The sequence below is a fragment of the Falco biarmicus genome, chromosome 13, assembly GCF_023638135.1.
Source record: "Falco biarmicus isolate bFalBia1 chromosome 13, bFalBia1.pri, whole genome shotgun sequence".
Taxonomy (NCBI): Eukaryota; Metazoa; Chordata; class Aves; order Falconiformes; family Falconidae; genus Falco; species Falco biarmicus.
In genome coordinates this window covers 26727207-26742200 of record NC_079300.1, presented here as the reverse complement: position 1 = coordinate 26742200, position 14994 = coordinate 26727207, and the positions used below count along the sequence as shown (strand labels likewise).

General features: G+C 43.1%; 2 protein-coding genes across 4 annotated transcripts in view; one reads left to right on the top strand and one right to left on the bottom strand.

The window, feature by feature from the left end:
• Positions 1-11631, bottom strand: part of NGEF (neuronal guanine nucleotide exchange factor) — a 51799-nt gene extending 40168 nt beyond the window's left edge. The window contains exons 1-3 of the mRNA XM_056357919.1: positions 11443-11631; positions 3620-3679; positions 349-720 (exon numbers count right to left, since the gene is read on the bottom strand). Of these exons, the coding sequence (XP_056213894.1) occupies positions 349-616 (268 nt within the window). The 5' untranslated portion in view covers positions 617-720; positions 3620-3679; positions 11443-11631. The remainder of the gene's footprint in view (positions 1-348; positions 721-3619; positions 3680-11442) is intronic.
• Positions 1-14994, top strand: part of NEU2 (neuraminidase 2) — a 32701-nt gene that overhangs the window by 7669 nt on the left and 10038 nt on the right. Inside the window, exon 1 of one of the 3 annotated variants that reach the window (XM_056357921.1) lies at positions 14835-14994. The exons of 1 other annotated variant lie outside the window; for it this stretch is intronic. The gene's annotated coding sequence lies outside the window, so the exon portion shown is untranslated. Of the gene's footprint in view, positions 1-14834 lie in introns of those variants that run through there. One more of the 3 variants, XM_056357922.1, reaches the window with a different exon arrangement.

The following is a 14994-nucleotide window of genomic DNA, read 5'->3' as shown; positions in this document are numbered from 1 at the left end:
TGTCCTTTCTGTAGGCTAAAGAAGTTCCTACTTCATTGACAGCTTCATGTCCTTCCCTGTTCAAATTACTTTTCTCTTAGAGAGCAGAGGGGTAGCAGAGCAGAGTCCCACATTTGTTTATATTCTCTGCCATGAAGCACGTTTAAGTATCCAACCATTTTGCATTCAGGCTAAACAAAGAAGGATGGTGCCCCTCTGCCAGCTGTGCTGTAGGGCAGTGATGTACTGTAATGTGCTGACTGCTGAGCCAGTTCCTACCTTCCCTGTCCCTTTTCTAATCTCAGTGACTCCTGTAGTTCCTAATCTCACTGGAAAAGGAAGTATTGTTCCGTTCGGGTCAGTACTCACCTGTAACATGCCCCAGGTGCATTGCCTCTCTCGAAGATTTTCTTTTCTCTCTGCTTGGCAGCCTCATGGACCGGTAGTACCTGGAATTTCTTTGAATGGCAATGTAATGTGTGTGCAAGTCCCTCTCGTGGGTTACTGGCTTAGCACCTTCTGACTCTTCCTCACTTTCAGAGACTGACCCTGACTCTCTCAGTACCTGCTGAGAAAGGCCCTGCCGGAACCCACCGGCAGAGAGCCTGCTGGTGGCTTTTCTCCCATGCCCAGCCATGGCTTCCAGATCTTGTGTCTATGGCAACTGAGATGACGGATCAGTGGCAGAGCAGCAGAAGACAGGTAGCCTCCACAACTCCATCAGCTTTATCTGATTTAGAGCTGGAAACAGAGGAACAATACACAACAAAATAGGAAAAGAGAGGACAACAATCTGGTTAGTTTAGAGGCTGTAGTGCATTATCTGTTTAGGATAATGGAGACTTTCCAGATTTTTTTGTCTGAGATCATTACCTTACAAGCCTTATTCTAACCTCCCGAATGTTGCTTTGCCATGCTCATGGCTGTCCTGCCATGACACATTGTAGTGCTACAGATGTTACTGGAAAGATGTCCTATTTGCTCAATTGATGCCACTCCCTTCTGTCACTTGTGAGCAGTAGATTACTAGTTGATTTAGAGTGCATACAAGTAATGGCCATGTCCTTGTTTTTGAGGGTGAAAATGTTACAGAATAGAAAGTAAAAGCTGAAGAGAAAGCTCTGTTAATCTGTTTATTATCTGTGTACTTCTCCCTGTAATAGAAGAATTAATGGCTTTTACAGGGCTGGGTGCCTCTAACACTTACTAACAACACTCCTGTGGTGCAGATAAATGCAGAAAAAAACATGAATGTCGAGAAGTGAAGGTAGAAGAGGCAAGATAATGTAGCAAAGGAGAGCACAAAGATTTGATTCTGTTTCCCGAAGTTGCCCTCACTCAAGTGCTAATGCACCCTCTCAGTGACATGGGGACTTCAGCACAGGGGTCCTGCTGCTCTGTCTGTCAGCACATGGTCTACGCCAGTGCGCCCACGCATTTTTTGGGAGGCAAATCAGTACAACAACAAAACAGCAGCTGATCCTTCAGCCTGTGCAAGACTGGATAAAATGTGAACCGATTACTTAAGTGTTCGCTGCTGGCTTTGTCTTGTTGAATTCTTACAGCTGTCAAAGCCTTTCTAAGTACATAACGTGATTTTATGACTGATGGGGCTATCAGGAATAGTAGAAAGAAATGCTGTATAGGAAATGTGAATACAAAATTGACAGTTCACTGAGAGAAGGGCATAAAATAGTGCTATGGATTAGTCATTAGATGCTGTTTTGAGAAGTTATACATATCGCTGGTTTGCTACAATACAGTACATCTAATGTAAAAGATAATCTAGAAGGTAACTCTCAGGTTTTGTTCTGGGTCTTCTACAATCTCTATGAACCCATGTGTGCCACAAACCTTTTTCTTGCTTGCCCCCAGTGTCACTCCAGCTGACCCTGGCACATCATGGACAGTTGGGACATCATCTGCTAATCCTCTGCTTTCAAATATTTTTGAGGGCCCTATGTTTTATCCTTATAAAGGGAGGGTCATTACCTGAAATCATGCACTGGGCCTAAGTTGCTCTGCTTCCTGGCTCTACAGATGAGAAAGTCTGCTTTTTCCTTTCATGACCTGAACCACTGCATGCAGCTCATAGCTGCTAAATTTGGATCCTGACTTCAATTCTGCCAAGACTTTTGCACTGTTTGGAGCTGGTAGTTGCTCTGGGACTGTTTCCAGTGTTACTGGAAGTGTATGAAGGACCCATTTGTTGGTTGTGGTGTTAAGTTTGGTTTGTAAATTACTCTGAGGTGTAGAGATTCACTAAGCTGGTTTCTGTGGCTCAGCGGAACAGCAAAATAAAAACAGCTGCTGTTGGGACAGCTTGAAAAGAAAGAGAGGCTGTTTCTTTTCCTGTGCCATCCTTACTGTCCCAAAACTAAAGGCCCAAAGGCTTGATCCTTGCAGCTGTGATAGAAGTATTTCTGTTAACTGGACCACAATTAATGTTACACCTATAATCCTTCCTAACCCTAAAGTCTATCAACTGATTATTTTTATATTTATTTCCCTCCTATAAACTGTTCTATGCCTTGCCGCTCAAGAAGATGAACCTGTAACAATCTCCTCTATATCAAAGTTCCTATGTGCTCCAAGTGGCCACCCCTTATTACTCAGGCTGGGGCAGAGACCTGTCTCTCTTTTGTGGTCTTTGCAATGCTGACACAGTTTGCAATGCTTAGCAAATTGCTGCTGCTGTTCTCTTGAAAAACGATTAAAGTTTTGACAGGAGCTGCTTACTAGTCAGGAGTAACTTCAATACCATGTATATCTCCAAAAGAATCGTTAGGCAAATAGATGTGTGTGAGGTGGGGTGAGGGGAATGGACGAATGCATGAAGACTGTTTTCCCCTTTCACTCATCTGGTGAATATGAAAGCCCATGGATGTTGTTGTTGGACTTTTACAAAGAAACTTGGTAGAGAAGGAGCCTTCTGCATGGCTAAGTGAAACTCACTCAGCTGGGTTGCCCAGCTGATGTAAGTATGTGTTCAGTAGCCCTATCAAACCAGTGTAGTTATCTTTGGTCCGTCAGAGGAATGAAGGGTGTCCATCCTGAACAGTTAGCTTGCTGTCAGGCTTCCAAACGGTCCCTAACAAACAAGGTGTTTGACCAGAAGTGAATACAGCAGTGGATGTGAGAAAGACTTCCATGTCTTCTGGGAGGGGAGAGGCAGTGGTGAGGGGACACTTGTTTACTGTGGTGGCTATAAGCAATATGTATTTTTTTACTTTCTTCAAGAACAGAATGTACTTCTGAAGGCAATGCTTTCGATTCCGAAACGGATACTCCAAGATATTATAGAGAAACCATTTACTGATATGTCACTCAAATAGTCCTGGCTTTTGCAGTTGCTTTAGGTGTATAAAAAATTGGAATGAGTTTAAAGGATACATTCAAGCTTAGTATTACATTATTCTGGTAGCAGTCAAGCTATTCAGTGACAGAGAATGAATGATTCAAGCAGGCGTGGACCATAACTATCCCTGTGTGAGTGTTTGTAGGGAATTTTTGAAGAAGGTATTCACCTCTAATAGTTGCCAGTAGGTGAGTGTCAGGTCTTGCATCAGGAGTAACCCATCCCAAGTATATTCACATGCCATCTTGAGATCACATGTCTTGCTGCAGTGTTACCACCAACCTGAATGTGCTTTGCATGCAAACATACTTCCCCATAGTTCAAGAAGATCAAAGTACCAATCTGTAGGGAAAAAGAGAAAGATGACAACAGTAAAACCAGCAAGTGATGCACATACAGCAACACTAGAGATATGCATTTTGACTCACACATAATTCAGCCTACAGGAATTTGACTGTATAGAAATTTTACTTGCCAATGTAAAAGAAATGGCATTTACCAGCAAATGCTATGAATTTGTACAGGAACAGTTGAACTTGGGGATGTTAGGTAAAATGCTAACAAAAATTGTAAAAGGGATTGAGGTTCCTAGAGCCGTGTGGACCTGGATGCACAGATGTGTGGGGGAAACAGGGACTGCTCCTGCTTCTGGGAGAGTGGGACTGGATGTGTTTGCAAGGCATGGTCTAGCAGTGCATGTCAACTAACTGCTGATCCATCTTGTAACAAAGAGAGTGGGCTGACAGGGATTCAAAGGGTATCAGGTGTATCAAAAGAGCAACTCCTTTTAATCAGTTAGATCTAACCAAAGATAAGAATGTTTTCAGTAGCAGAAGCTGCAGCCTGAAAACTGAGATTGCAGCTATGTAGAGCTGCAGATCAAATGGTTTTAGTCTGTGCAGAGTTTCATCTGGAAGTCTGGAGCAGGAGGCATATTCTAGCACTGGCTGATCATCTCTTCCTTTTCGCTAGTCCTATGACATGCCAGGCAGGTGCAGCTGCACAAGCCATGGTAGAGGCAGACTGTGTGGTCTGTTGCTGGTGGCAGCCCCAGTGCGCACCAGTAGCAGAAGGAGCTGCTGGGGGCTGGCAGCCCCAGAAAGTCAGGCTGGCTGCCTCAGCTGTTGCTGAAACAGGAGGGGTGCAAGCGGTGCCTTAGCTGGTGGGAAAAGCCACCTCCTCTCCCTGCTGAACCTGCTTGCTCCGCATGCCCTGACCCCTCTTTCAGCAGCAGTTTCCCAGGGCTCCAGCACAGCAGAGCAGGCAGCTGGATCATGGCCAGTTTGCTGCCCTAAGTAGTGGGCTGTTTTGTTAAGCCTGGTTCTGGCCCTGAGCTGACAGCCTCTCTCCCTCTGGGAGGATTTCTTCTGCATGGTCCCTTCCACTGCCATGAGGCAATTGTTTGCATGGGACTTGGCTGGCTCCCTGCACTCAGCCTTCCCTGCAATAGAAGGGAGGCAGCAGGGTGAGCCTAGTGGCTCTGCTTGCTGGTGGATCCAGTGCCTCATTAACTTGCTAAGTCCCCTTTAAAATGGCAAGTGTATTGTCTGACTGAAAAGTGTGAAGTACTGTAGTGAGAAAGTATATACTTAAAAAATGCCTAATGACTTTGAATTTAAAAATGCTCTGTTTGCCAGTGTTACACAATGCCAATGCCTAGTCTGGAAGGGTAATGAAGATTGCTAAATTAGTATTAGAGACAGGCTGAAATCTCCAGATATGCAACTCAGGGACGTTTCAAAGCAGGAAATAACAGGTATGAATACAACTTGACTGTATGGTTGTTCTATATAGGGGCATATAGTCACAGAAAATTAATTGCCCTTTTCTGATTGTATAACATGTCCCTACCGCCACCAGGGACAAGATAACAGTATTGATGAGCCCGAGTGGGCACCCAAAATATGCAAGGATTGTGTCCTGCCAGAAGGCAGGGAGGCACACACAGGCACACACAGGACACTGAACCCCTATGCTGAGTTATCTAGCAGTGTGCTAGCTTTGCCATCACCTTGAATCCATTCATGACTGGATGCCCCTTTAAATTATGTATAGCTCAGCAGAAAGTTTTGGGGCTCAATGCAGAAATTAGTGTCTTGGCTGTAGGGTGTTTATGCCGTAGAAATGCAGAAGGTCATATAATCTTTTCTTCCTTCTTCTGTATTGAAGTTGTTTCAAGTATAAGCCCTATTAATGACTCATCTGGAAGGTTTTGCACACTGAAGGTAGGGGTGCACCTTTCACGTATGTTTGATGAACCACATGGAGCTCTTTTAAGACAGTATTTTGTCTTTAAGCCTTCTTAGTTAACATGGTTCCTTTAATATTTTTCCTTTAAATACAATCTGAATGCACATGCAAATGCCAATTCAGCCGCATCATACCAGCTTCTTTCTGAAGTGTTTTAATTATTTTGAAAGTCTTGTGCAAACTGAAAACAAATCTCTGCCTCCCACTGCCATCAGTCCCCCATTACATCCCTGCTCATGTATTAGGCACTGAATTTTTTTCCCCTCTTCCTTGGTTTTAAGTGGAGTGGAATGTCATCTCCACTAAACTCTTTCACTCTGCATCATAATGAGGCAAAACCAGCTCTGTCGGGATGGGGCACAGTCCAAACTCCAGCAGCAGGCCTTACTCATCAGCTGCTGTTCTTGCTCACGTGGGTGCCGATCCCTTAAGGAGTGCCATGCGCGGGTGGGCCCTGCTGAAGGCACTGGGGCTCCACACAGGCTCAGTCCTGCATTTGCATGGGGAGATATTTCTGTCTGAGCCAGGGGAATAGTAACACCCACAGACTCAGCCCTAGGCTCTGGCAGATTTAGCTTTCGGCAGATGTAGCTATGAATTCATTTAGCCTCATCAGTGGTTTAAGCTAATGCACAGGCTTTAAGCCGGTGTAAGTGAGGCACTCTCACGTGTCCTGTTGAGATGCAGGGGGAATAACTTCCAGCAGAAGGATGCACAGGCAGCTGGGCACTGTAACACCTTAACCTAAAGCCTTCAATGGCCCTGAGCTGCCTGACGACACATATATTTATGTTTTCACTGTTACTGGTTGGCATAACCCTCCCTGGAAGTGTTAACAAACCTGACCCTTTCTTTTAGGTGGTGGCGAGAGACAGTTAAGCACATGTCCCTGTCCAAAGCAAGGTACATGACATTTCACTAAGGAATTTGAACTATTTAGGTGCAAGGTCAAGGTATTATTTGATTAAGGCACAGGGGTGGAGAAAAATGGGAGGAGCATGAGAACAGACTGACCAGAAAGCGAGACACAAACCAAAGAGGTTCACAGCAGAAGCCAGAGAAAAGTAGACTGTACATTTGGGGATGCTGGCTTGAAAGGAGATCAAATTGCTTGACCCCACATGGTTCCAGAAAACAAACATTTTGTACTAAGATTGAATTCTGTCACCAATCCTAACAGAATCAAAGTACAACCACTCTGACTTTGAGAAATTCTTCCAGGTGAGAAAGGTAACAGAATGGTTTTATTGCCGTGATTTAGTGATGGCACCTTATTTATAGCAAACAAAACCAAGAGACAATTATGCAGTTCATTACATGCTTGTGACAATAAAACCTTTATGTCTTGCACGTATGTTACAGAGAACTTGGTTTAGAAACATTTCAGAGACTAAAAATAAATATGTTGGATCTGTTTGATACAGCGTCCAAAGCCATGTGCTTTAGACACCATGAGACCAAGTGAACGGGGCTTGGAGAGAGAAACCAGTGCATTTTAAAATGGCTAAAAATTACTCAAACGGCTTTGCTAGGTCTAAAAATAGTTCCAGAATTAAGTTTGGCATTGTAGGACCTTCTATGTGTAGAAGTAAGCATACCTGTGTAAACATAGACACAAAATGAGCGTGTCCTATAAATGGTTACTTAACAGAAAAGGATACATGCCTTCACACAATTCCCTCTGCATGAAACATGGAGTATTTATAGCAGCTACTTTGTGTTAACTAATATATATCAATATCTACTTAAAAAATAACACTAAATAATTGCATATATTTATGATTTATGGTTTTGACTGTTTGGTGATTCTCTTTGATTCAAAAATAGTCATGAAAAACACGTGCTTTCTTGTATGCCACTAATAATTGTAACCTCTGCTCAATCCATGCATCTCAGAGTGGTCCAGCCCTATCCCATTGCGTTCCACGCTTCATCTCTTGGGTCTCATGCAGTAGACATAGCTATGGGCTATAGCTGTTAAAGAATTCCCCTTCTGGAGCTGTTCTACATATATGTATAAGTACACATATATATGCATATATAAACACACACGTGATCTCCAGCTGTGTAGGGGGAGTCAACCTAATTTTTAAAGCATAAAGAAGAGCAGAAGTGGAAATCTACAAGCTCTTCTGGTTGTCATTATAAGCTCTTAAATCTAATTAAACAAAAACCTGACCTTATTTTTATTCCTTTCCTTAAATTAGTGTACATGCAATGGTGAAAGTATATCCTTGCCCTGAAGATTTTGACAGAGTCCTGGGAGGTAAAATGTATAAAATTCATCCTGTTCCTCTGACATCACTGAAATCTCTGTCTATACTCCTAAGAACTCCTGCCTCTAGAGGAAGCCCCCTTTCCTTTTTTCTGCTGCTTATGAAATGTTGCTCCTGATGCCATCCCATTCCTTATTTCTGCTTAGAAGATACTGGTGAAATTGTTGCTAAGTAGCTGTGGTCTAAAACGCTTGAGGTTTTTCAGGCTTATCCTTGGAAGGTAAGTGAATAATTAAAAAACAAATCACTGCAGCTCCTAGGCTAGGAGGGAGTACATGACTATCAGCTCAGGGCTAGGTGCAAATCTCAGGACATAGCCTCAAAGCGTAAGATACCAATGTACTATGCAAGTACACAACGTGACCCTCAGCAGTCTGCCTGGAGATGTCTCCTGTTTTACAGGGTTGCACATAGGTGTTGTGAGTCCTTGTTCTGTTTTGTTTGTTCTCTTCTGTTTGGACTGTCTGAAGCCTTCTAGCCATGGAAAGAACATGCAACATAAAAGCTTACACTTAAAAAATTAAAGGACTCAGGTATAGAAAGTCTAGTCTGCGATGAAATGGTTTAGTGAAGAACACAGTATGAGAAATAATGTCCTGGGCATAGTGCCTTGCTGAAAGCGGAGAAGTTTAGTAATGCCAGGATGCTTAGAAGAGGAGGTTAACAGATGTCTTGGTTGAAGCTTTTCTAGACAGACTCAGTAAGCAGACAGGCCTAGTGTCCCTAGGGCAGACAACACCTGCACTTCTCTTGGGGAAAACTATTATACGCATTTCTATTTCTAGATTTGCTGGTTGCTTATGAGACACTTGTTATGGAAGAAATGAGCATGGGTGGTTATTTGAACTGCAAAGAAGTTAAGAACTCAAAGGGGGTTTTATTTGAAAGCTTCCATACAGAAGCAGGGAAAGAAGGCAGCTGATTTTGTTGATCAAGGGATAGTAGAGCTCTCAGTTTTTCTTCCCTCAGTGGTTATTGGGTGGAGGGTCCAAAGAGTGCCTCTTTGGTGAATCTGCTTGCAAATTTGTAGCTGCAAGGGAGCCAGAAGTCAGTAAGACATCAGAGTCCCATTAGACTGGTTTCTACTGGTTGGAAATGTCAGGCAGGTTTGCAGTACTGCTGTGCCAGGCTATCCTTGTCAACTGCATCAAGCTAATTTCAGCTAATTTCAAACCTGACATAAGCTGATACTATTCTTATAGCCTGTTACTCTGCACGTGTCTTTAGTAACTCGGGAAAAATACTTGATAGGCAACTCTGGAAACCGTGCAGCAAACAGCATCAGTCATACAAAACTTCCCTCCAGGAGGGCTCTTTTTAGCCCCAGGGGAGGACCCTGGCAGAAGGGAAGCTTGCAGGACGGCAGCTCCCAGTGCAGAGCAGTCTCCTCTGTCCTAGCACTGGGGTACTAGCTCAGGGCTTAGGCAACCACATTCAGAAGCTCCCACCTCCCACCCCGCAGCCCTTGCCTCTAGTTTTCCAGCTACAGCACTAGACAGCATTACACTGTAGAAAAACAGGAGCACGTGTGGTGCTCTCTGGCTGCATGTGCATCCACAGTAAGCCTTCATTCTTTTGTCAAACAAGTGACATGATCTCCTCAACCATAACTCTGTAGCTCACTTTACCCAAGTGTTGTGAAAGACTGCCAAACTTTTTCCTTTCAGACCTTTCCTTCTAGCTGCAATTGTTACCCTCCTCTCCACCCCCAGTTTTTAAGCACACAAAGAGGAAGGCTGGGATAAGGGTAGTGAATCTCACAGCTGCGGCAGTGAGATGGGTCCTGTCAGAGCAGATGTAATTTCTCAGCTCTGCTGCAGTTCCCTGGGCAATCTTGAGTACGTCAGGGATTTTCCTGAGTCTTAGTTTCCCCTCTCCACACTGTGAGTGGTATACTATAGGTTATGAATATTCCTATACTTCTTCCATAGTCTTTTTTTCTTATGAGTTACTTGGAGTAGGAACTCAGTGTAAGTGCTCTTGCATGACATGACATAGCCCGATGGGTTCAAAAGAGCTCTGGACAATAATGTAAAGAGAAAATGAACCAGTTTGGGTATTCTGTCCTTTTTGGTTATTTTGGATATTTCCTACATTTCTGTCCCCAAGTGACAAGCAGGTACTTTGTCTAGACTTCTAGCTCCTCAGTGTCCCTGTTGCTCTTCCTAAGTTTTATTTGAGCTGGCTGCAATTTCTCCTAAGAAGGGATCCTTGTTCCAGGAATTGTTCCCTTTTGGAACAGCAAAGTCCAATTTTTGTGGATTGAGTAACCTGCTAGACCTGTTATTTCATAGGCATCTGTTTCAAAGATGATTTTGGCTAGGGAAGAGAAGGTGGGGAGGAGATGAAGTTTCTAGAGTGTTCTAGGTTTTACTAAGTCTTGTCAGTTTTTCTTATTTTAGACCTAATGGGACTGCTTCCATGGGGTGCTGCTTGGAAACATGAAATAGTTTGCCTCCAGGCACTATTGTGTGAAAAATTAAAATTGCCTATGGAAATTATAGAACCAGCTGTTTCCAAAAGGGGTGAAAACCCCAGTCACTGGCCACATACTCAGGGTCAGATGATGGTAGTTATATAGTTAAAGCATTTTACATTGTCTTGCAAGTGACCTCTCCAAATTATAGCAGTGTGGGACAATGGGTTCTTTGTCTCTGGGCTCTTCTTTTCTGGCAATTACTGTGGCATTTCACACATACTCCTGTATTTACGGTTGGTCTTAAAGCGGATTGGATTTATCAGTCCCAATTCAAGTCTGGAGAAAATCAGACCTGAACAAAATTTCTGTCCATCTCTTAAAATGAATGCCAGCCAATTAGTCCTTCTTGCAGGTTCAGCGAAAGATTTTAATTTTTTTATTGTTGTTATTTTAGTGCAATTTCCTACTTTAAACTAGATCTGGAGGTGGCAGCCCCACTGTAAGGGTTGAATCTGTTGATAGTTTAATATCTCAAGAGCTAGCTTGTTCTTAGGAAATTTGAGTCCCTGTTTACTTTATGCATTTAAAAATATACATAATTGCTGGACAGAGTTCACAGCCACACTGGATACACAGCTACCTGTCTCCTGAGAGTGAAAGGAAAGATCAGCTAAGGGGAAGGATCAGCCTGGCGTTAGGAAGAGAACAGGCTGGTTTTCATATTTCCTGTCTTTATTTAATTTATATATTTTTTTAAGGGAAGATCACACATAAACATTTGCCAGGAAAAATCACAACTTGTCCTGCCCCTGGAAAAAGACGCACAGTTCAGTTGGTTGGTTTAGGGGATGTTTGCTGTTTAGTTGGTCACATTAATGCCTGTTCTGTGTGCAGGCTGGGTCTCCTTTCTGACTAGGCTTCCTCCCTGCAGCAGTTTTTATGCCTGTCAAGCTATGCCAGTGGTGTCTCACCTCTCTGTCAGACAGGATTTGAACAGTGTCATGGCTGTGCTCTGGGTTGCACAGGACTCCTTCATGTGACTTTGCTTGTAGAGCTGTCGGTTCTTTCTCGGGCACTAGATCTGTGCCTTTGTGGCCTGAGGTTTCTTCCTCAGACCGTTCCTCTTCCAGCATTCCCCCCCAGAATAAGTTTTTACTCACCTGACAGTCAGGGGCCAAACCAGTCTCTCATTTGCCATTGGGATGAGGCATGTCCAACAAGTCTGGACTAAACTCCTCCAAGTTGGTAGAGATTTGCAGTTCAGTTGTGAATCCACAGGCAGTTATGTCCTACAGAAGATCCCTGTCCTTCAGTGCTTGTACCTTCTGTCAGTTCTGCTTAAGAGTGAAGTTTCCCTCAGACTTTTGTTTGCTCAGTTTCCAGAGTCACAGCAAACATAATTTAAAGGAACAGCCTTCCCTTTACCCAGATAAGTTGGTACAAATATGCCCTGAACGTCCTTTGCACTGCTTGTGCCAAAGGCTTAATGACAGGGCATTGTTAAACCTCCCATATAAATCTTTAACAATTGGGTAAAAGTTTGGTCCAAATCTCTAAACCCAAAAAAGAGGAAACAGTAAATTGTATTTACTTACACTTTTAAGGCCCACTGGCTGAGAAACTGCTCTTGCTTTACATTATTCACAGTCATTTGAGATGAAAAGACCTAAATGTTTATGACTATTTTTAGGTTGCCATTTTTTAATTTCATGTCTGTTCACATACCTGAGCACTGAGGTGGATATAGCAGAGCCAGCCTGGTTTTATTTTAAGGCTTTTTGGATCTGTTCATACAAATGCCTTTTACAATTTTCTCCCTTGAAATACTTTGATTTCTTATTCAGGTTGTACTTATATTTGCTGTTCTCTCCACTGGGCTTTCTTGTTATTATTTGAGTGTTCCTCTTCTGTGGGCAGTTTAGGGCCCAAAGCATCAAAGGAAGTCAAATAAACCAATAATTCCTGTGCAGTGCTATACTTAGGAGAGAAGTTTTCCCCGATCCTTGGATAACTCACTTGGTATTTTCAAGCTTGCCATTTGAATGACTCTTACAAAAAGCATCGTATCACCTGCTGAATTTGATGTTAGTTTTTCCTTTGATTTTTTGTTTTCCTTTTTGAAATTCACTGAACTTGCCAAGTGTCTTGTTCATCTCAAAGTATTTTAATTGGTTGCAACATTACCCTATTCCTTTTAAAATGTGGCCATATGCCCAGCTTACTCCTTGGAAGGCCAACTGTTCATTGAGTGAAGCTTTTGTTAATCTGAGGTCAGCCACCATAGCTTCATGATCACCACTGTCAGTGTCCCTTTAGATCAGCTGAGGGCCTGGCCTGGGCATGGAGGGCTGTCAGCAATGAATCCTGTAATGATTAATCAAGGTCACCATCAGACCTGTGTAATCCTGGTCTGTGAGCTAGCAGGACATGGGAATAAAAGATGCACTGGAATTTGGGCTCCTCTCTGTTGCAAGAGTCACTCCAGGGTGAATCTGGCTAGCCTTGTGCTTCAGACTTGCTTATCTGAGTGTCCCAGCAGAGTATGTGAAGCAAGGGATTCCAGTTTTATTGCATTTTCCAGTAATTAAATTGCTCCAGTGACTCCTTCCCAGTGTTGCTGTTTTGAGAGCTAAATAAATCCTGCTTCTACAATCCCCTTTTTGTATGTGAGTCTCACCATCTCTCTTCCTTTGCTTCCCATAGATTGTGCCATTCCTTTTGTTACAAAAATAAAGCATATTTATTTTCTTCTGTTCCAAATGGGTGAAGTAAGTGGGAAAATGGTGTAATGTGTGTCATAGGCAGGCTGTTTATTGGACATTGTCTCTCTGAGAGTAAGGAAGCTTCCCTGTGACAAACCCACAACTCACCATGCAGTGTCAGAAGGCTTACAGGTCTGCTATGAGGTGATGTTGCTGCCCTTTGGGTCAAGGGAGTATTTTTTGGAATTTGCCCAGTTCCTTCCACAAGGAGAAAAAATAAGTTGTTGAAGTCTATTATTTACTGGGACACACCGACAGCATGATTCTTTGCTTACTCCTCCTGGTGGAAATCAAAAGTAACTGGAGTCAATGGAGTGTGAAATGGTGCAAACTCAAAGAGTACCTGCTCCTCATACCTGGTGTTGCCTTTACAGCTGATAAAGGATAATGAGGTGATGGTTTCAAACGTGTGCAAAGGCTCATTTCCTTAATTAGAATTGGAATTAAAAGAAAATGGTGGATGTTTCCTTGTCCAGGGAACCCTGCTTCCCAAAAAGCTCTGCCATTAGGATTTACATGTTACATTTATTATTATTATTATTATTATTTATTATTATTATTGCTGCTTTGGCTTCCCCCCCACGACAGAGCAGACTTTCAGTAAGACCCCAGGTCTGTAGGATTTATGTTCTGCACAAATTATACCATATTCCCTAATGTCTGAAGGGCAGCCCATAATGTTTTAATTGAAAATTTACAAAATTGTAATTGCTGTCTTGCTTGGTCTGACTCCATAGAAGACCTCTTGATTTTAACTACAGCTGCCTGGTGACAGCTGCTACACTGTATAGCATTGCAAAAATCCTGAATTACCTGAGCTAGGATTGCCTTTCTGATAGTGTAAGGAATCAATTGATTCGTGTTTGAACATTTTGCAAGGGAAATAGACATTGATGATTTTTAATGAACTAGGTATCGCTCATTAAATGTAACCTGCCTTGTTTTCCTGCTGATTTCTTTTCACATATGCTCGTGAGCATTAGCTTCTCAAATCTTTTTCTTAGCCTTCATTTGCAGCTATTGCTATATTTTTCCTAAGAGGAGGCACCTGAAATTGAACATGGTCCTCCAAATACGAATGCTCCATTGTTCCGTATTCTGTCGTTATATTATCTTCTGCATTATTTTTATATCCTCTTATTAATGCACCCACACACCCCATTTGCATTTTTTAACCTTTTTAAAAACGTTTTCGTTACAACAATCAGATATAAGGGCAATGAAGTAAGCGTGGAACAATAGAAGAGCTTGATTCTCCTCAGACCTATACTCGTTTTAAACTTCACTGGTGACACTGATTTTGATTTATACCAAAAGGAAAGAGGAAGGATGGAACCTACCATGTCTGCACTGAGACATTCATTTTTGATAGTTAGCAAGGAACGGTTTTGTAAAATAGTTGCAGCACACAACATGCTGTTTAGAAAAAGCACTTTTTCCTTGTATCAGGAAGGAGGTTTTTTTGCAGATACGAGGACTGTGGTATGGGCTGGTGTCTGGAGAGCAGTGCCGGAGACCTGGCAGTGCTCAGCAGTGGCCATGCAGGGGAAGCACCACAGGGTGCCGACGTGTTGACTGTGTGGCTGTCCTGCACAGGCACTGGGGTTCACCCAGACTGGCCTCACAACAGGAGCAGGCAGTGCTTTCTTCATCTCGGGAGCAGTTTTAGCCATTCTAGGCTGTTAATGTCTGCACGGCCTTGTCTGATAGCTGCCCTGGGGAAGGGGCCAAGGGCAGGGCACCCCAGCTGGCTGCAGAGGAAGATGGGGGCCTTGCCTGGGGAGGAAGAAATGATAAGGGGAGATGGGAGGCGGCCAGAGGCACAGTGACTCTGCCATGTGCATACTGCCAACACAGAGCAGGGGGCCATTGCCACCACAGCAAACCACTTTTGGGACTTCCCACTTCAAGAAGAGATGGACAACCAGTGTTAAGCTACAGCTGGGCAAG